This window comes from Podarcis muralis, chromosome 12, assembly GCF_964188315.1.
Source record: "Podarcis muralis chromosome 12, rPodMur119.hap1.1, whole genome shotgun sequence".
Lineage (NCBI taxonomy): Eukaryota > Metazoa > Chordata > Lepidosauria > Squamata > Lacertidae > Podarcis > Podarcis muralis.
The window spans coordinates 21994348-22015099 of record NC_135666.1 but is presented as its reverse complement, the minus strand read 5'-3'; the positions used below and the strand labels follow the sequence as shown (position 1 = coordinate 22015099).

General features: G+C 45.3%; 2 protein-coding genes across 2 annotated transcripts in view; one reads left to right on the top strand and one right to left on the bottom strand.

The window, feature by feature from the left end:
* The window catches only part of LOC114607032 (protein nucleotidyltransferase YdiU-like), a 22441-nt gene extending 22182 nt beyond the window's left edge, over positions 1 to 259 (bottom strand). The window contains exon 1 of the mRNA XM_077916301.1: positions 213 to 259. Within this exon, the coding sequence (XP_077772427.1) occupies positions 213 to 259 (47 nt within the window). The remainder of the gene's footprint in view (positions 1 to 212) is intronic.
* A 967-nt stretch (positions 260 to 1226) lies between these two features.
* On the top strand, positions 1227 to 20749 carry PDSS1 (decaprenyl diphosphate synthase subunit 1). Its single transcript, XM_028749753.2, is given in 12 exon segments — positions 1227 to 1765; positions 1767 to 1874; positions 7932 to 7996; positions 10078 to 10198; positions 10323 to 10453; positions 12586 to 12727; positions 15973 to 16084; positions 16179 to 16288; positions 17989 to 18069; positions 18665 to 18778; positions 19239 to 19319; positions 20270 to 20749. Coding segments are annotated over 12 exon segments (1257 nt in total). The 5' UTR covers positions 1227 to 1714; the 3' UTR covers positions 20411 to 20749.
* The last annotated feature ends 3 nt before the right edge of the window (positions 20750 to 20752 follow it).

Below are 20752 nucleotides of genomic sequence, written 5' to 3'. Positions count from 1 at the left end.
ACAAAACCTTTCACATTCAGGAAAATAGCCCTTCAATGCTTCCCTTTATATATATATTTAAAAAGCCACTGAAAATTATTTCACATTATTCGGCAAAGGATGACCCTGGGAATTTTCTTTTTTAAAGTCTTGCTTTGTTTTCAATATTATAGAGGCAGCTATCCACCAGCAACTTTTGCTGGACTTGGGAGTGGGAAGGCCCGAGTTCAAACCCCCATTCCGCCATGAAGCTTGACTGGGTGACCTTGAGGTAATCCATTTTCTCTCAGTCTAACTCAACTCACAAGAGTCGTCGTGAGAACAAAATGAAGTAGGAAGAGAGCCATATACGTATGCATGCTGCCTTGGGAGAAATGGCAGAACATCAAAAAAGGAAATAAATATGGAATAAAAGTCCAACTTGTCCTCAAATATAAGAACAAGACAATGGGCCACAAAGGAAGAACCTTTAAAGGATGTTTGTAACTCTCCTCATTTCAAAACACAATTCAAAGTGTTGGTGCTGACCTTTAAAGCCCTAAATGGCCTCGGCCCAGTATACCTGAAGGAGCATCTCCACCCCCATCGTCCAGCTACGAGGGCCTTCTGGCGGTTCCCTCACTGCGAGAAGTGAGGTTACAAGGAACCAGGCAGAGGGCCTTCTCGGTGGTGGCACCTGCCCTGTGGATGCCCTCCCACCAGATGTCAAGGAAATAAACAACTATCTGACTTTTAGAAGACATCTGAAGGCAGCCCTGTTTAGGGAAGTTTTTAATGTTTAATGTTTTTTGTTTTTAATATCCTGTTGGAAGCCGCCCAGAGTGACTGGGGAAACCCAGCCATATGGTCCAGTTGTGGCCGACTCTGGGTTGCGGCGCTCATCTCGCTTTATTGGTTGAGGGAGCCGGCGTACAGCTTCCAGGTCATGTGGCCAGCATGACTAAGCCGCTTCTGGAGAACCAGAGCAGCGCACAGAAACACCGCTTACCTTCCCGCCAGAGCGGTACCTATTTATCTACTTGCACTTTGACGTGCTTTCGAACTGGTAGATTGGCAGGAGCAGGGACTGAGCAACAGGAGCTCACCCCGTGGCGGGGATTCGAACCGCCGACCTTCTGTTCCTAGGCTCTGTGATGCTCTTTGCACAACAAGGGAGGGGAAACTCAGTGAGCGAATCAGCACTTCCTGCCACCAAAGCACTGGAGCCCGAGGACCACTTCACCTGTGGGAAATAAATATGGAATAAAAGTCCCTACTTGTCCTCAGGTATAAAGAACAAGGCAATGGCCACAAAGGAAGAACCTTTAAATGCCCGAGGGATGCAGGGGGCATCAACTTCACCTGGGACCTCTGCCTGGGCCACACCTGCTTAAAGGCGCAGGAGGAAACGCGGCAAAATCAGAGGCGGCCTCTTCTGGAGAGACACGCGGGAAGCAAGGCGGCCTTCCTCCCCCCTTCTCTCTCTAAGCCGGGCTCCTTCTCACACTGCAGGCGCGGCCCTCCGCCCTCCGCCCCGCCGGCCACTCCCTCAGGAGCGTCCCCCTCCTCGCTCCGGGGCTGCAGGCCGGGGCGGCGCCTGAGGGCGGCGTGGGCAGCCTTCCTTTCTCGCCCATCTCCCGCCGCGCTGCCTAGGCCGGGTATTTCCGCGTCCGGGTCGCCTCAGCTGCTCAGCGAGGGGAGGCGGCCCTTGAGCAGCGGCGGGAGAAGCAGGCCTGGCGCCGAGGACGACGCGGCCATGGCCTTGGGCTGGTGGCAGCGCTGCTGCTGTCGCTGCGCCGGCTCTTCCCCGGGCGGCGTGGCTCGCCGGTTCCGGGCGGGCCTTGGGCTCCTCTGCTAACGGCGCCGGAAGGCAGCGGCGGGCTGTGGGGCCGGCGGCGCCCGCGTGGAAGGCGGAGGTAAGTCGGCGGCGCGCCGGGGCGAATGGAGGTCACGTCGGAATGAATGTGAGGAAACGCTAGCGGGATCTCCGGGCTGTTTCGTTTTCAGGTTCAGGGAGGGGAGAGAAGATGCTTAAGGGTCCATCAAATGACGAGGGAATAAAGGGAGAATATTGGGGTGGTTTTGGTGGTGGTGGTGTTTTCAACCCTTCTCACACTCCATAAAATGTTGGGCAGTAAATTCAGGACTGAGGAAGAGGACTTCCTGCTGCGTTTGCTGCGAAGAGGTGCAGGGATGATGGCCACCGGCTTGGAGGGCTTTGCAAGGGGATTTGGCAAATCCGCGGAGAATGCATCTGTCCGTGGCTACTGTCCACGCGAGCTAAACTGCATTTGCATCTTCAGAGGTATCCCCCTCTCTCCAGAGCAGTGGTTACAAACCGTTTTTAGCCATGCCCCACCTAAGCATCTCTAAAATCCTGATTCCACCCCACCCCACCCCCCCACATATAATTCTTATTATTCAAAAAGTGAACTCCTGTTCACATGGAGGAAGCCTAAAAGGCCATTCACTGTAAATAACTCATTCTTGAATTGCCCCCCTTAAAAATCAAATTGCCCCAAACCACAGCTCTAGACATTTAAGGCAGTGGGGTAGCTCTCTTGCCCTCCGTGCTCTGGGCTGCTTTGGTCACTGATGCTTGACCAGATGGACATTTTGGGTTGAGGCAGCATGGGATTTTCATGTACACAAAACCTTGGGAAAGAGAAGGGGCTGTTTTTTTAAAAGAAAAGGTAGGGGTAGGGAGTTTAAAAAACGAGCACAAACCTGAGGGGATAGCTCAGTCTGCAGAGTGTGAGACTCTTAATCTCCTGGATTGCAAGGGCCTGGTCTAGAGATGAATCTAGACCACGATGATCCTCGTGGCCCCTTCCAAGTCTATGGTTCTGCAATTCTGAGGAATGTTTTTATTTCATTCATTTGTGCATTCATTTCATTCATAGCCACCAGCTTGGATGGCTTTAAAAGATTTAAAAGAGGTTGGATGGTCATCTGCCATGGATGCTTTAGTTGAGATTCCTGCATTGCAAAGGGTTGAACTAGATAACTCTCGGGGTCCCTTCCAACTCTACAATTCAGTGATAAGACAAAATAACAGAGGCTAAGGCTGACTACTAGCTTGATTACTATTTCCTCCGCTGTTGAAAGCAGTATGCCTCTGAATGCCACTTGTTGAGAAACACAAGCGGGGAGTGTTGTCCTTGGGTCCTTCTTGCTAGCTTACCATAGGTCAGTGTTTCCCAACCTTTTTTGGGCAAAGGCACACTTGTTTGATGAAAAAAATATTGAGGCACACCACCATTACAGCCCCGTGACGTCAGCGCGCAGCGTCACGCCGGGAGGGAAGGGCGCCGGGGCGCTGCTGCTGCTGCTGCCGCCGCCGCTCCCGGCAGGCATGGGCCCAGCTGAGGCGGCGGCGGCTGTTGTGGTGGTGGCGGCGATAGCGGGCGGAGGAGGGGGCGGCGGCGGGGCCGAGGTGGCCGGCGGCGGCGGGGGAGGCGGCGGCGGGTGGAGCAGGAGGGTGGCCGAGGCCGGTGAGGGAGTAGGGTTGCCCGGGGCTTGAGGAGCCGTCGCCGGGAGTTGCTGCTGCTGTTGTTGCTGCTGCTGCCCGGACATGCCGGCCTCCTCCTCGTCCGCTGTCTCGCGCTCCTCCCTTTTGCGCGCGCTGCCCCGCCGCCGCCCCATTGGCCGGGTCCTGTCAGCTGATCCTGTGTTATTTCCTGTGTGTGTGTGTGAGGGGAGAATGGAGAGAGAAACCTCGGCACCACCACCGCGGAGCCGCCCCCGGCTCGACGCGGATCCTCGCCGCCGCCACCCCGCCTCTCGCCGCCCGACTCGCCCGCCTCCCTCCCACGGCACACCAGGCAACGTCTCGCGGCACACTAGTGTGCCGCGGAACACCGGTTGGGAAACACTGCCATAGGTGTCCTCTTGGCCACCATCAGAACAGGATGCAGGACTAGATTGGCCTTTGGCCTGATCCAGCAAGCTCTTCTTTTGTTCTTAATTTTGTTTAGAGAGAAGCAGCATAGCTGACTGGGATGTTCATGATACTTGCCAGGCACCAGATTTGGGAAGGCAACTCTTGGTTTTCTTTGTAAGGCTGTAATTAGCCTTCCTTGCGAGCATGAGGTTCCACACTTTCAGGTGAGACTTCAAAGACATGATAGCAAAATTAGTAACCTTGCTGATTTTTAAAAGATAAATAAATACTGATTTTACCATGACCTTCAACAGGTTCCCAAACTATGGATTGAAGTAGGCTTTTCGAAACCAACCATAGTTAAACCATAGTTATGTTAACCATAATTTGTAATTCCAGAAGTTACCGTATTTTTTGCTCTATAAGACTCACTTTTTCCCTCCTAAAAAGTAAGGGGAAATGCGTGTGCGTCTTATGGAGCGAATGCAGGCTGCGCAGCTATCCCAGAAGCCAGAACAGCAAGAGAGATTGCTGCTTTCACTGAGCAGTGATCCCTCTTGCTGTTCTGGCTTCTGAGATTCAGAATATTTTTTTTCTTGTTTTCCTCCTCCAAAAACTAGGTGCGTCTTGTGGTCTGGTGCGTCTTATAGAGCGAAAAATACGGTAATCAAAAGTAGTGATTAAAGCTACAAACAGAAGTTAATCAAAAGTAGTGTTTAAAGTTTCTGAACAGTTCTTGGTCACATGGGAGAGGGAAGGAAGAGTGTGTGAGCTCAAAGCTCACTCTTGATAATTGTCCATGTGAAATTTCTAGGTAGGAATCTGTGAGGATTTAGAGCTTGGTAAAACTGATGGCACGCAGGTAATCTGTTTCCCCAAATACCTGTGTTTCAGAGGGGTGTCTGATCCAGCAGTGGGATGAATAAGAGCCAGTAGGCTATGCTCAGTGCAGATAACATGGATACATAGAACAGCTGGGCCATTCATCACCAATGTAAAGTCCCTTTCAGATGGCGGTCTTGGAATAGAAGCCTTTTATCTGTGTAATATTTGGCTGCCTGTGCAATATTCAAGAAGCTGTTCAGTGGGGACAGGGAGTGAAAGTATTGCCCCACAATTTGCTGTGCTTTTATGCAAGATGCATTATAAAGCCCTTCAGAATATTGGTAGTAGTGTGTGAGTGATAGATTTTGAGTTGTGAGAAGGAACAACAGTGAACAAGTCAGTACTCATCCATTGAATGGGCTTGGAGCTTGGGGGAAAGTACAATTCATTGGCTCTGTTCAGATGATTGTATCTTCATAAACCATGGAAATGTATGTTCGGGCCAAGCATTTCTTCTCCTCTCATACACCACTTTGCGCCAGAAGCGTTTAGTCATGCTGCCCACATGGCCTGAAAAGCTGTCTGAGGACAAACGCTGGCTCCCACGGCCTGAAAAGTGAGATGAGCGCTGCACCCCATAGTCGCCTTTGACTGGACTTAACCATCCAGGGGTCCTTTACCTTTACCTTACACCACTTTGGCACTTCATTTGCATTCAGTCATAGTTTCCTGTTTGATTCAAACTGATGAACCCTCGTTGAATGTCAGTTATGTTGCTGATGTTATGAATAGGCTTTTAGGATTGTGCAGAATGTTTCTAAGTGATTATTCCCAAGATCTTCAAGCATCAATCTTAAAAGAATCTTTGGGGAGCCCATGGTTCTAAAGCAGGTATGGGGAACCTGTAGCCCTCCAGATGTGTTTGGCCTCCAACTATCTTCAGCCCCCAGACAACATGTCAAAAATGATGGGGTTGTAGTCTTCAATATTTGGAGGCCATGAGGTTCTTAATGCCAGTTGTAAGGGCTGCTTTAGATAATTTTTAAAACTTAACCTTGAGTACACAAGAACATGCCTCTACAGTGGTACCTCGGGTTACATACGCTTCAGGTTACAGACTCCGCTAACCCAGAAATAGTGCTTCAGGTTAAGAACTTTGCTTCAGGATGAGAACAGAAATCGTTCTCCGGCGGCACAGCAGCAGCAGGAGGCCCCATTAGCTAAAGTGGTCTTCAGGTTAAGAACAGTTTCAGGTTAAGTATGGACCTCCGAAACGAATTAAGTACTTAACCCGAGGTACCACTGCACTTAAAAAATAATAATAACATGAATATCCTGCCTATTCTGCAAAGGCACTTGGCAGCAGCTAGTAACATAAAAGAGCGAAATATAATAATTAAAGGTATAAATCTAAACAAGCCGCAAATAGCAAATTAACAATAATACAGAAGAAAAGGCCACCCCCAATACAGCAGTGCCCTCTGAAATGAAGCTGCTTGCTACCAAAGGCTGACAGCAAAGCTGGAAGGATGTTCTAGCACCTCAGTGTGGAAAAAGGCCTGCTCTAGATCAGGGCGGCCCAACTGTTCATACCAAGTGGGTCCTTTGACACAGAACCTGCAGGCCGCATGCTGCCTTGGTAGGGTGGGGAGCAAGGCTGCAGTTTGACACACATCCCCCCTAGCCTTTGCACTCCCTTCCCAAAGCCAGCTGAGCAAGGCACCAGGCTTTGGGAAGCAGTTGTGAGGCTCTGTCAGGGTCCTATAGCCTTCCTACCTGCTTCCCAAAGATGGGAAAGTACTAACTAGGCTTTGGGAAGGAGGAAGAAGGACTCTAGGACCCTATCAGAGCCTTCACACCTCCTTCCCAAAGCCTTGGGCCTCACTTATCTGGCTTTAGGAAGGCAGCATGAGAGCTGGGGTGGGCATCAAATGTTGCTGAGGGCCGCCAAAAAAGGCCACGAGGGCCACACATTGAACTACCCTGCTCTGGATGATCCCATGCACCTCATATGATGAGGGACCCATAGTAGAGTTCTGTGCTGTGAGCCTTTTGTGCTATTGAATACTTGTCTGGAGAAGGCTTGGGCCACCTCAGAGCTTGTGTAACAGCTTTCGAATTAGTCTCATAATAGAAACCACTTTGTATCAGAAAAAAGAGGTGTGGACTTAAACTAGTTTAAGGTAGTTTAGGGAAGGAATTGCAAAACTTTATGGTTTCGTTTTTATAACACTTTCCTTATAGAAGGAAATGCTGCAAGAATTCATGTGTAATAGAGTTCAATAAGGTTATTTTGTGTGTGGTTTTCTGTTTTAGGTTTTGAGGTCTCACAGATGTATGGGCAGACAGGCCAGTAACTATTGCTGTCTTGTTTGCAAGGCACGTATTAATGCAGCCTTGGAAACAAGATAACATTATTCCTTGCCTTGGTTGCATGTAGGTTGAATTAATGCAACTCACTCTACGTGGTGCTAACTTTCAACAATCCTTGCTTCAGAAGCTTCTGTTCACCCAAAATGCAGCTACAAACATGTTGGCGGGTTCTCACCCACAGGATCACATTGCACCTATCCTGTGACAGTGGCAGTGGTTACCTGCTTGCCTTCAGGCATAATTCAACGTGTTTGGTCATTATCTTTAAAGCCCTAAATGTCTTAAGTCCTGTATAGATTGGGGATTGTTTCCTCCCATACTGTTCTGGATACTCCCCAAGATTGTTTCAACCTTTTCGCAGACTTTAAATGGGTAAGAAGCCCTGCTCACGGGTGTGGAGCCAGGCACACAATTTTATCTGGTAAAACGAAATGATTAGAGGTCTTGGGGCTGAAACAATCTCGATCCTAAGATCAGAAGTAGAGGGTCTTTTCTGAGTTTTGCAACCACAAGGGTGGAAGCACAGCTGTGTGGGACAAGAGAAAGGGCCTTCTCAGTGGTTGCACCCAGACTATGGAACACCTTGCCCTATGAAGTGTGGTTGGTCCCCTCTCACACTCCTCCACCCCTGCAGTTATTGAAAACCATTTTCTTCCAAGAGGTTCTTGCAAAGTTAGACAATGTTCTTACGATTCTTTTAACTGTTGGCACTGTCTTTTTGCAATCGTTCTGCATTGTTTTAATGAAATTATAATTTAGAATGCTGTAAGATGTCCTAAGTAGTGTAGAAGGCAGAATATAAATACTCAACTAAAATAAAATAAAAGTTAGGTGAAATGTGGTTTGTAAATGTATGCTCACTAATGTTTCATTTCTTTTTTCCTCTGGACAGAGACCTGATTTTCTTGGGAGAAGCTCTGCTCTATCCATTTTAAAAATTCGTAGTATATTTTGGCGGTAAGTTGAAGACCATTGTATTGCACCATATATAGGAGTGGGTTTTAGGTAACCTGGGTGAATATTTTTAGAAGCCCTACAGTTATGGGTGCTATCATGATCTATATAATGCTGTAAGTTGATACAATATAACCAAAGCAGGTTCAGGGAAGCAATTTATACATTCAGTAAACTAACTGGTTTGGGATCAAACTATTTCTCTCTTCCCCTTTGTTTTATACGACATAAGTGTTCATCTTCTATTTCATAACACTGATTTGATTTTGAGTTCCTCCTTGCCTATTGTAACGTCTTTGGGCTGGATATATTTGGAGCATATCCTATTAAAAAGTCCTCCTGCTCAAGCCTGCTAGGACAGCAACCTACCTTGCCTTGGTACATGTAAAAGCTTCACCAAGCGACTTTACTCCTGTTTTTAAGTGGAAGCTGAAGAACCAGTGGCAAGATATAGTAAATAAGTGCAGTAGGAATGTCAGGCCAATAACATGCTCCTTAAGTTGAAACAATACTTAGATTGAGGTAAAATGTGTCACTTAAGAATCAAGAGAAGGAAGTTTCCCTGGATCAGCTACCGACTGGTAGGGATTCTTATCCCAGTGTTACACATTGAAGGGAAGGCCCCCATCAAGTGCACCACTTGTAGTATTCACCTCATTCTGAAACACGTCTTGCCAAAGAGTCCATATTTCTTAAGTGCACAGCAAGTCTTTCTGCATACCTAGTTGCGTGTTCCAAACATGCTTCACTTCTGGGTGACAGAGTACAAGCTGTATCCATGTCCCTGAGATTTATTGCCCAGCTGTCCTTTTCTGAATACTGTTTGAGTTATTAGGAACAAGCTGCTGCAAGAATTCTTCCACATTTGCCACAAGATTAGTGTGGGTACAATATGGGTCCACTGCTCCTGTACTTGTGCTTGCATGCACAAGTTCCACATAAACAAAATGAACTAGAGTGGTACTAGATACTCAATTACATATTGAGTGCCTTGATCGCAGCAAATATTCATTAGTCTATAACTACCATTTATGGTGTAAGGTGTAATAAAGCAAGACAATAAAGCCATATCTTTTGACCACCAAACTAGATGTTTGGAAACTGACTGCTTTTAATGAAAGGGCTGGTGCTGTGCTATTTTTATTGTAATTATTTATGTGTACACACCAAAAAAGAAAAAGCTCTATAGCTCTAGCACATAGTGCAGATGAAATCTTAAATGAGACCTCTGTTTTGTCCTGCCCCACCTTTGCTGCAAAGCTCAAATTTTTACTGTTTGAAAGCCTGTTGATAGCATTTTACAGGTTACAGCTGTCTAAAGGAGCTTGTAGAAATGTTCTGAAAGTAAGAAAAAATATTTCAGCCAAAAATCAGCTTGTTAAACTACATACAGTATGCCAATCTGCCCTCAACAAATTTATCTTACGCTCTCCCCCCACCAGCAGCCAATTAGGGGATTATCTCCCGCCCCCCACCCCTTTCAAAACACCATTTTCTTTCCTGCCCTCTCCTATATCCACATTACAGCGTTTGTCTACTCAGAAGTGAACCCCATTAAGTTCAGTGGCTAATTTGAGTACCATCTAAGGAGAGAAGTGATGGGGTAATGTAACAGAGTGACATTGAGGTGAACTGGCAGGTGCAGGGATAAAAGTTTAAGGAAAGGCTTAAGAAACCACTGTGAAATTTGGGTGGGAATCTGTTATGGATGAGAGCAGGCACAGAACTCGGGGACAATTTCCCTACCTCTGCTCTTGCAGCTGCCCAGTAGGAATGGGCATGGAGACATGAACACCAGTATAAGGTGCTGCAAAGGCTTTTGGGATATAGGGTGGCAAGTACAAAGTAGATGAGAAGTGGGCCGGGGGGGAGGGGTAAGGGAGAGAAAGAAACCAAACTTTTAGAAAACAAATCATCTGGGGCAACTTGTGATTTTACGCATGGTTTGTTTAATAAACTATGCTTTAGCTTTGGCTTAGCACGACATGCAAATCAGGCCAGTATTTTGTATGCTCTGTAAAATGAAACACAAATCCAACCTGTATTTTAGCTCTCTAAATTCTTTCAAATAATACTATCGCCAGGTTTCACCACACAACGCTGCGATTGAACAGCTGTGGTACAGCAGTTAGTGATGAAAAATATAAGGATCCTTTTAAGCTGGGAAGCAAAGACTTGAATAATCTCTATGAAGATATTAAAAAGGTAAGGGCTCTTTGGTGTCTGGTGTGGAGTGCTGTAATCTCTCTTCCAAAGAGGCATAACATTGCATCAACCTATTTCCAGACTTACTGCTCAACTTTAAAACTGCATTTTTGTTTGTTTATAGGAATTATGGGTATCTACTACAGAACTGAAGGAAATGTGTGAATATTACTTTGATGGCAAAGGGAAGGCTTTTCGACCAATGATTGTGGTGCTAATGGCTAGAGCGTGCAATTTTCATCATAATAACTCCGGGTAAATACCTAACCTGTATTTTTAAAGTTCTTACAATTTCAAATCCACTTTCCTTGGCTAAAAAAAAAAAGTCACTCGCTAGCAATAACAGCAGGAGTTAAGCAGCATGTTTGCAACTGCACAATTTATGCATTTTTCAATATCTTTCCCAAACTGTACACAGCATTGCAAAGGGTGCCATCGTCCCCTTTCTTCCCCTCAATTTCATTCTAAAAACAAGAAAGGAAAAGGCCAGAATTCCATTAGCCCAATATATAAATATCTAGAGTTGTTGGCACAAAGTGTCCACAGCATTGAGCATAGTATGGGCAAACCTTTGCCCCAAATTGTAGTGTGGCAGAGGAGTTGCTCTCAGTGTTTTTTGGCACACTCATATGTGACGCATTAGGAAACTGATATAAAAAGTGAGGGAAGGAGCAGCAGGCACAGCTCCAGGTGAGTCTAAAGTATGGCAAGGAAAGGAGGTGTGGGATTTGCGGTGGTATTGCTTGGAGTGGACCTACTGTAAGTAATAGACCCAACTTAGGTGCTGTGGTCAAAACCACAGAGCCTAGGGCTTGCTGATCGGAAGGTCAGCAGTTCGAATCCCCGCAACGGGGTAAGCTTCCATTGCTTGGTCCCAGCTCCTTCCAACCTAGCAGTTTGAAAGCACGTCAAGTGCAAGTAGATAAATAGGTACTACTCCAGCAGGAAGGTAAACGGTGTTTCCGTGCACTGCTCTGGTTCGCCAGAAGCGGCTTAGTCATGCTGGCACATGACCCGGAAAAACTGTCTGCAGACAAAAGTCAGCTCCCTTGGCCCATAGAGCGAGATGAGCATGCAACCCCAGAGTCGTCCGCAACTGGACCTAACGGTCAGGGGTCCCTTTACCTTTAATCATGTTCATTAGTTTCAGTGGGTCCTCTCTGAATAAAACTTAGCCCTTACAGTGCTGTCCTAACCATGTCTACTTGGGAGTAAGTCCTGTAGAATTCAGCAGGGCTTACTCCCAGGTAAGTGGGGTAAGGATCACAGCCACAGGCTGACTTGATGCCCACTTTATAGCTTTTGGCTATAGAAAGGTTTTTGCTTGTTTGTTTGTTTTTTGTTTTTTTGTGTGTGTGGGTTTCAGTGGGACAAGTTAATATCTTGTCCCCTTAGTGCTGCCGTTGGTGCTCTGGGAAATTCACTGGCCAAGTGTTTTAAATTTCACTGACAAAATGTTCGAAGTCGGTCTTTAGATAATCTAGCACTGGGTTCTGTTTCTGTCATGGTCAGCTGGATTCTGCAGGGAAACTTTTAGCAGAGGGGTTGGTGGAGATAGCTGTCTCTTTGCTCCTGTCACCTGGAGCCATATTGCCACGGAACATGAGAGCTCCATTTTTTGCTTCCATCACTAATATTCAACAATATATTCTGTCTCAGTCTTCCCCAGCCTGGTGCTCTCCAAAGTTTTGGACTGCAACTCCCATCAGCCCCAGCCCAAATGGCCATGCTAGCTGGGGCTAATGGAAGTGGTCATTAAAAACATCTGGAGGGCACCAGGTTGAGGAAAGCGGGTATATATAATCCCTTTTAAAAGCTAGTTTAGTTGCCAGCCCAACCTTCTGTAAAAAACTGATTTCCTGTGTTTTATGAATAAATAATTTCAAGTTTGCTTCATTAGCTAACCAAGTTCTTACGTTCCATATAAGAGGGAATAATTTCTCTTCATGCATTTTTCCTGCACCGCTGTGTATTTCTGTAAATTTTTATTAAATTTATTACCCAGGTGCCCTTCTATAGGGAAGGAATGCTCTCCTGGGCCACCCCCCCCCCCCAAAAAAAAAGAATTCTTAGGGCAAGGGCCCCTCTGCTGATCTTAACACCCAAGACAGTCTGTAAGGAAGGTGGTCTGATGACAATGATGATAATCAGAATCATAATAACTTCTGACTTCCCCATACCTGCTCATAAAAACCAACTGCCTGATGCCGCTGGAGAAGAATTAGATTAAGTTTGGATGAGGAAGTGAACTACAGAGACACTGGATTTCAAACTATTTGTCACAAATGCAGAACAAGTCATTGCTATCCAAAACTGCTGAGCTGGTGAACGTGTCCTAGCGTGCTTGGTTTGCTCAGCCTCCACTGTCTCTTTCACTCCAATTTTAGGGAAGTACAGGCAAGCCAGCGTTCTATAGCAGTAATTACAGAAATGATCCATACAGCTACTCTCCTTCACGATGATGTTATTGATGATGCAAATTCACGGAGAGGAAAACAAACAGTCAATCACATTTGGGGGGAAAGGAAGGTGAGTGTGTTTGTAGCGATGCAGTGATTATTATTATTTTTGTATTTGGAGGGATGTTTACATGGGAAGCTGTAGGGAAAGTACACAGGCTGTGAGAATGACTAAAGCAAACGAGGCAGGTTTTATCTATTGCTTTTAAGATTAAATAATTACGGGTGTTTTTTATTTGCAACAGTTTATGTTAATTGCTTGCATGCTTTTGAATTGCACAGAACACTTGGCATGCAAAATTAAATACGTTTGTTGTGCATACGGAATAGTCTAGCCAAAGTTGAGCACTTCCTGAAATGAAGGGGCAAAAGTGTTCCTTGCACCCGAAGGCCTGCCTCCTAATTTGCCAACAAAAGCTGATCATATAAAAGGTCACATTCAGAGCTTTTAACTTTCCACACAGAGTTAAGCACTTTAAGCTCCCATTCATTCCAATAGGAGATATTTAAGCACATGCCTCTCACTATCCCATTGAGATCAATGGGACTTCAAAATGTTTAACTTTTACTGGGTAGAGTCCAAGCAATAATGTGGATATGATCATTCTCTGGGACAAACACAGCAGTAGTTCTAACCAAGCTTAAATATTTTGCAGCATAGTTTGAGATATTCTCCCAGGACCTTATGACGCTTAGTCGGGGGGGGGGGGGTGTGTGCAAGAGGTGCCCCATCATACTTTCCTGAAAATGGAATCTTTGAATTAGTCCCGAGAAGCAGGTTTAGCAGAAGGCTGGAAAAACAGGAAATTATCTGAAGAGAAGCTGATAAAATAACCTGTCTGGGCAAATACCTTGAATTCTTGGAGTGTTGCTTCCCCTTTCCTTATCTTGTGGGTGGAGTGATGAGAAAAAAACCCAATTTATCCAGGGGTGGCCAACAAAGTGCCCTCCAGATGTTATTGGACTGCAACTCCCAGTGGCCAGAAAATATGGCCAGTGATCAAGGGTGATGGAAACTGTGGTCCACCAACATCTGGAGGGCACCACATTGACCATGCCCGATCCAGCACCTTCTTCTGCAGAATGTCCTCCCCACCCTTTGTCTTTTGGCCCCAGTTTGTTACAGCCCTGCTGCCCACTCACCTCTTCCACTGTCCTTGAATTCTTGAAACACGTGAGCTAGAATTATGGGTGGGAATTGCAGTAGTAGTGGGGAGATGAGACAAGATAACAGAGCAGGTAGGGCAGTTCAGATATCTATGTGTCAGCTGGGGCAGAGTTTAGGTTAATAAAAGGGGTTCTTTGAGCCGAGATCTTGCTGTGTTTGTGTCACAATCTTCCCTGATATCCAGCGGGAAAGAAAGGAGCACTTCTTAATGGTGCACCTGCTGGTTCCAATTTAATCTAATCCAGCAATGGTGCTTCATGTGCGTAACTGACACCGATGCTCTTTCAGGCCCCATTGACTTGGTAAGCACACCTGTTGATCTGGCTGGGCAGGGCCTCCTCATCTGCATGCAACTCACAGCTGGTTTGGAGGCATGAGAATGACGTGGACTTAGCCCTGTCCTTCAACTTCTGTAAGCGAAAGCAGCCATGGAAAATTATCTTGGTCTGAACAATTAAAAGCTGTACTTGGCATTTCAAGTAATAAATATGATGGCTGAAAGTTATTGTTCATGGCAGCCTTGAAATTATTTAGCTGTTGGGGATATTTTATTGTTTCTTTTTTATTAAGTGCTTGTATTGGGGTTTTTTGTCTGCTGCTCTGGGCTCCTTTGGAGAAAGGGCAGGATGGCTTTTCAAATAAATAATAAAATCATCATATGTAGCAGCTGAGCTGACCTCTCTTTACACTGCTAGTGAGCATAATAGCAGACTCCTGGCTTGAAGATTCTGTTCTGTCCCTTGAGCCGCCATTGTGGTGTGAGGTGCCTTCTACCATCTTGAGCTGGTGGCCCAGCTACACCCATATCTGGACAGGGATAGCTTGGCTCCAGTGACCTATACTGTGGTAATCTCTAGGTTAATTACCATAATGCACTGGAAGGTTGTTTGGAAACCGCAGTTGGTGCAGAGAGCAGTCGCCAGGCTGCTGATGAGGTGGACCATATCACACCAGTATTGGCACAACTGCAGCTGCTGCTTACACCTTTTTGGACCCAATTCCAAGTGCTAGTTTTAACCTGTGAAGCAGCAGTGGTGAACCTCTGGCCCGCTGGCCAATCTTGGCACATCAGGCTTCCCTTCAGGCTTCTTTAGCCTGCCAGACTGTTAGGGGGTCGGCACCCCCCACCTTATTAGGACAGATAAGGGCAGGGTTTAAAAGGAACTCTCAGAAGCTTCAAGTAGTCTCCTGATTGTTCCTCTGCTGGTGGGTGGCAAGAGTCTGTCGAAACCACTTCCTTTGCCTAGCAGTGCTCTTTGAACTTTTGAAATTGGAAGTTGAAAAAGCAGTGTGCAGCAGCCTCCAAGGAACTCAGTTTCACTGTGTGTGCCTGTCCCGTCCTGGGAACCGGAATGGGCAGCCAAAGCAAGCATCCCTTTGGGAAGCAGCTACTTTTTAAAAGGATCAGCTATGCAGGGGATTCGCTGCGAGTAGCCAGTCCTTCCAGAAGGCGGGTTTTTTTCTCTGTCCTCCTGATCACCTGAGGAAAAACAGCTGCCTTTTCAAAGGATTGTCAAGACAGTTCCCCTCCCCGCACCCACTCCTATTTGAGCTTCCAGAGGATCAAACAGGAGTGCAGTCTGAAAGCCCTTTCCAATAGCAGAAGTCCTTCAAACAGCATTGAAGGTCCCAGCAATTGGGACTTTAAAGCACATCACTTGCCATCGTAGTGACTGACAGGGGAAGCCCCGCCAGGGATAACAATCTGGCCCACTACCCAGAAAAGGTACCCCACCCCTTTTATATAGCCTTATATGGCTTGGGACCAAAACATCTGACTGCTTCTCCCATCAAGAATATAGCTGGATATTACAAGAGTTGTCTAGTGCCAAGAGAGGCTCAGAGGCGCAGCAACATGGAGAGGCTTTTCAGTGGTGGCCCCCACACCTGTGAAATGCTCATGCTATTGAGGCCTGCTTGGCACTGACACCGACATATTTTTGGTGCCAGGGTAAGACTGCACTCTCATTCAGGTATCTGTAAAGGGAATACCTTTGAATAAATCCGGAGAAAAAAATAAATCACACAAAAATGACTGTAAATTGAAAACGCCTCTTTTTCCCCCACCTCCCGCTGCATTAAAGAGAAAACAGTTTCAGTATTGTATGTATGCTGCTTCTCTTTTAAAACAAATTCTTCCTTTCCAGGCAGTCCTAGCTGGGGATTTCATCCTTTCTGCAGCCTCTTTAGCATTGGCACGTATTGGAAGCGCAACCATTGTTTCTGTGATAACATGTGTGATTGAGGATCTGGTGCATGGTAAGGCATTTTAACAAAATCTCTAGAAGCAACTGAGACATTTTTGTCTAGGCAGCAGTTGAATGACAATGTTGGGCTCTTCATCTATTTTTAGGCGAATTTCTTCAGATGGGTTCCAAAGAAAACGAAAACGAGAGATTTGCTCACTACCTCGAAAAGACCTTTAAGAAGACTGCGAGTCTTATAGCAAACAGCTGTAAAGCAGTATGTACGTTCCGTCTTTCTTGTTGTTCATATACCATGATGCATCAGTGGGAAACTTGGGGGCGGGGCGGGGTTGCAGCCTTTTCACAGCTTTCTCTTACTAGCTCTTCAGGCTTAAGGGGCCCAAAGTCCTGCAAGCCTCTCCAGTGTGTCTCATGCTGAAAGGAGTGAAGCACATCAGTAACTTAGCACTCTTTGCTTATCTCAGTCTCACAATGTTAGGAAATGAGTCAAAGGAGGATATTAAAAAAAACAATGTCTTGATGGCTAGTGCCATTGGTTGTAATGTCATCTTTCTTTCCTTCTATGCATCTATTTTGGAAGACTTCCCAACTTAAAGTGCAGTTCTGAGTAGACATGAGTCCTGTTGAATTCAGTGGGGCTTATTCCCAAGTGGGTGGAGTTAGGACTGCAGCCTAAAACGTCCAAATAATATATTGCCAAAACTTCAATGGGTATAAAGCTGCATTTTAAATCCTGGTTTGGCTCTTCCTTTGTCACAATAGCTGATTTCCATATTGCTTTCAGATACTCACTTGTGCTGTTGCTTAAATTGTACTAGAGACACTTGAGCTAGGATGCAGAGTTCCCTAGTATTGTTCGTTCTTACTGCTATTAGCAGACCTCTAGGGTTGTTTAAGTGTATAGAGTGATGCACATTGGAACAAAAATGCCTGACTTCACCTATATGCATCGGTGAGGTCTGTACACAAAGGAGTGACTAACCATGATAGTGATATTGTGTGGTGGATAGTTCATTGAAAACATCAGCTCTTGTGCAGCAGCTGTGAAAAAGAACTGGGAACTATTAAGAAAGGAATTGATTGAAAATGATGCTGCCAGTTGTCACAGTGCCCCTATACTCCGTCCCCATCACAAGAGCTGCAGTTGCCAATGATGTAACAGTCAAACCTTGTTCCCAGGATTCTTTGGGGGAAGCCATGACTGTTCAAAGTGGTCCAGTACTGCTTTAAATGTATAGTGCAGCCCTAGTCTAGTGCTATGTCCTAGATGTGTTAATTCATGCAACTGTTTGCATTGGGGGGTGGGATTTAACATGGTGTACCTGTCTTCTGAATATGTTGCTTCCCAAGGGACATCAGACATGATCACTATAGCCCCCCCCCTCTCTCTCTCACACACACACACACACACGTGAAGACCAGCTTGTAGCAACTTCAGTGCAGAAAATGGCTGCCTCAGGCAGACTTCGCATGAAACAATCACCTATTTGACCGTCGTGTCCACTTTTTACATTGTGTTTTGTGAATTTAACGCTGCCCTTTTTGTGGAGAAGAAATTGCTCTTGAGTTTCTGGCAATTGCTGGGACCAGAGTTGCCTCAAATGACATGGCTGCCGTTGCATTAGTAATTGGCAAACAATCAGTTTGCAGCCCATCATTCTGTATCTCGGAGACTCCAAGCCCTGTGCATGCAATGAAGTTTGGCCTTGATGAATATTTGATATATCCAATCTAAATTCAGAGATATATATATATTTAATGCTGTAGTTCAGATGGGCCTTGTGTTCTTTTAAATAGGTCTAGTTTGTACGTGCCTGGGTGTATAAACAGGGACTGGGGGTGGTCAACAGTGCAGCTAATGAAGCCTGTCTTCTCTCTTCAGTTGTTTACTGTTAATGTGCTGCATATACAAACAATGGATACTAATGACAGAATTCTTTTGTGTTTCCCTTTCAGGTTTCCATTCTAGGCTGCCCTGATCCAGAGGTGCATGAGATTGCATACCAATATGGAAGAAACCTGGGGATAGCATTTCAGGTAGTATATAGCAGGCACGTCCAACTCCCAAGAGACTGCGATCTACTCCCAGTATAAAAATTCTGGAAGTGATCTACCCATGGGGCTGAGCCAAAGTGGTTGAGCTTTTTTAGGGAGGGGGAAAGCTTAGCTTTATTGGGGGGGGGACATCACTCACCTAGAACAACGACACAGCGGTGAAGACTACTCTCATTTTCTAACTCGTCAGCTAAATACCAATTTCAAACAACAGGAGAAAAGAGCAATGGCAGTGGGGAGGGGGAGGGACTTCCACTCCATTGCTTATCGCTGCTGCAGATCAATAGGGATCCTGTGATCGAACAAGATCATCCGGGGCTTGACTGCTTGACCAGTTTGACATCTCTGGTATTTAGAGATACTAAGGAAATAGGCTAAGAAACTAGCTTTTAGACTTGTGAGACAACAAATGACTGGGGCCAGTGCCATAAAGCAGTAAGATCAGCAAGCTTAGACTGTCTCCTGTTCAGCAGGCAGAAAAGAAGTGAAAGCTGGATACCATTATTATAATTGTTATGAACTAATTCTTTTTAAGATCCTTGTTAACTGGTCTCAACGTGTGTCTGTTTGTTTGCAGTTGATAGATGACGTGCTGGATTTTACATCCTGTTCTGATCAGCTGGGAAAGCCAACGTCAGCAGACCTTAAGCTTGGTATAGCCACTGGTCCTGTCTTATTTGCTTGTCAGCAGGTAGGATCAATAAATATACTGTCTTCACCCCAAGTTAAACTTGTACTGCTGGCTACTTGAGAGACATCTACAGTGGTACCTCAGGTTACAGACGCTTCAAGTTACAGACTCCGCCAACCCAGAAATAGTACCTCGGGTTAAGAACTGCTTCAGGATGAGAATAGAAATCGCGTGGCGGCAGCACAGCGGCAGGCCCCATTAGCTAAAGTGGTACCTCAGGTTAAGAATGGACCTCCAGAATGAATTAAGTTCTTAACCCGAGGTACCACTGTATACTGAAATTTAAGGACGAGTAGGGGTAGAAGTGCTTCATGTTACCTTGTTCAAGACGTATGCCTGCGTTTTCATAAAAATGCTTGTGAGATGTTTATAGGTGAGAAAAATAATAGGTAGTTCATCTCTCCTATTGGTTGCTAAGCTCTTGCATTTTGGGGGAAGTTAATGTTTTTCTCCTTCTCAGTTTCCAGAAATTAATGCCATGATAATGAGGCGATTCAGTTTGCCAGGAGACATTGAACGTGCCCGGGAGTATGTATTACAGGTAAGACAAGACCAGACTAAAATAAATACCAGCTCATACATGTATCTAATACTGTTAGACAATAACATTCAGTACAATAGATTTAGTTAGTATGAATTCATCTGGAATTACGTTTTATGGTTATTTTTGAAGCCCTGATGTAGGATTCTAGCTTTTACTCTTAACACTTCATTTTACAAAGCAAATTTATATTGGGTATAACCTATCAATGATATGTGTGGTTTTCTCCAACAACTTAAACACGAATTTCAGAAGTTTTAGTAAGCCCTGTGTTTTAATATTCGTTGTAAGCTATCTTGAGCAGGGTATAAATATTTCAATAAGGTGACTGTTTGCAAGAACAGATTTTCACCATTAACCTCCTATGGAGAACAGGACCTGTTCACTCAAGTCTGAACGCTTAATGCAGAAAATGTGAGCATGATATTTTCTGTCCAGTAAGCATTGGTGTAAATTAGTTTTGTGCTTCTTTCCGGTGCATTCAGCTCTGTTGTAATCTAGATGTATTTACTTGAAGCTTTAAGTACAGATAACCACCTTGGAGGAGTGTAGAGGTAGTCGAGCACATTCAGACAGCGTATTTGCTTGTCCCTCAGCTTTTAAACTGCTTGGAGCATAGAAAAGCTGCCTTATGGCAAATCTGACCATTGGTCCATCTAACTTAACATTGTCTACACTGGCAGTGGCTCGCCAGGCTTGCTGGCAGCAGGTTTATCCCAGTTGGTTCTGGAGATGCAAAAGGTCCCAGATTCAATCCCTAGCATCGAACCTACAGAGCCCTTGAGCTCTGCAGAATGGTGGTTTTGGACAGTTCTAAAAATACCTTTGCTAAAATTTATGTTCTAGAATCAGTTTCAAAATCTGACAGAAAAGAGGGAGCAAGAAAGATTCCATGGTCGCCTAACTTCTCTACTTAAAAGTCTTTGGGTGTTTTTCTTTTTCTTTTTTAGAGTCATGGCGTGCAGCAAACAACCTACCTCGCCCAGCGCTACTGCCATAAAGCAATGACAGAGATCAGCAAGCTCAGACCATCCCCTGAAAGAGATGCCCTCATTCAACTAGCAGAAATAGTCATTGCCCGAGACAAATGACTCAGCTGCCAGAATGAGTTGCAATGAAGGAGATATTTACCAGACTGTGCCTAAATCTACATGGTGGAACATCTTGGCTTGCTTCCAGGGCAGTTACCAAAATTTAAGTTATCCTCACTGAAATAAATATAACTAGGTTTATGAAGTAAAAATGTTTTATTGAAGGAAGCCATACAAAAATGATGAAACAAGATCAGTCTGTTAAACTGGTAGCAATGCCTTGTGCCTGTATTTTTAATGGGTGAGGGGTTCCTGTTTTTGTCATGGGCACTGTTTACATCGTTCAATATTGACACTCAAGGCCACAATGAATAAATACAATCAATGTGTTGAAAATCACTT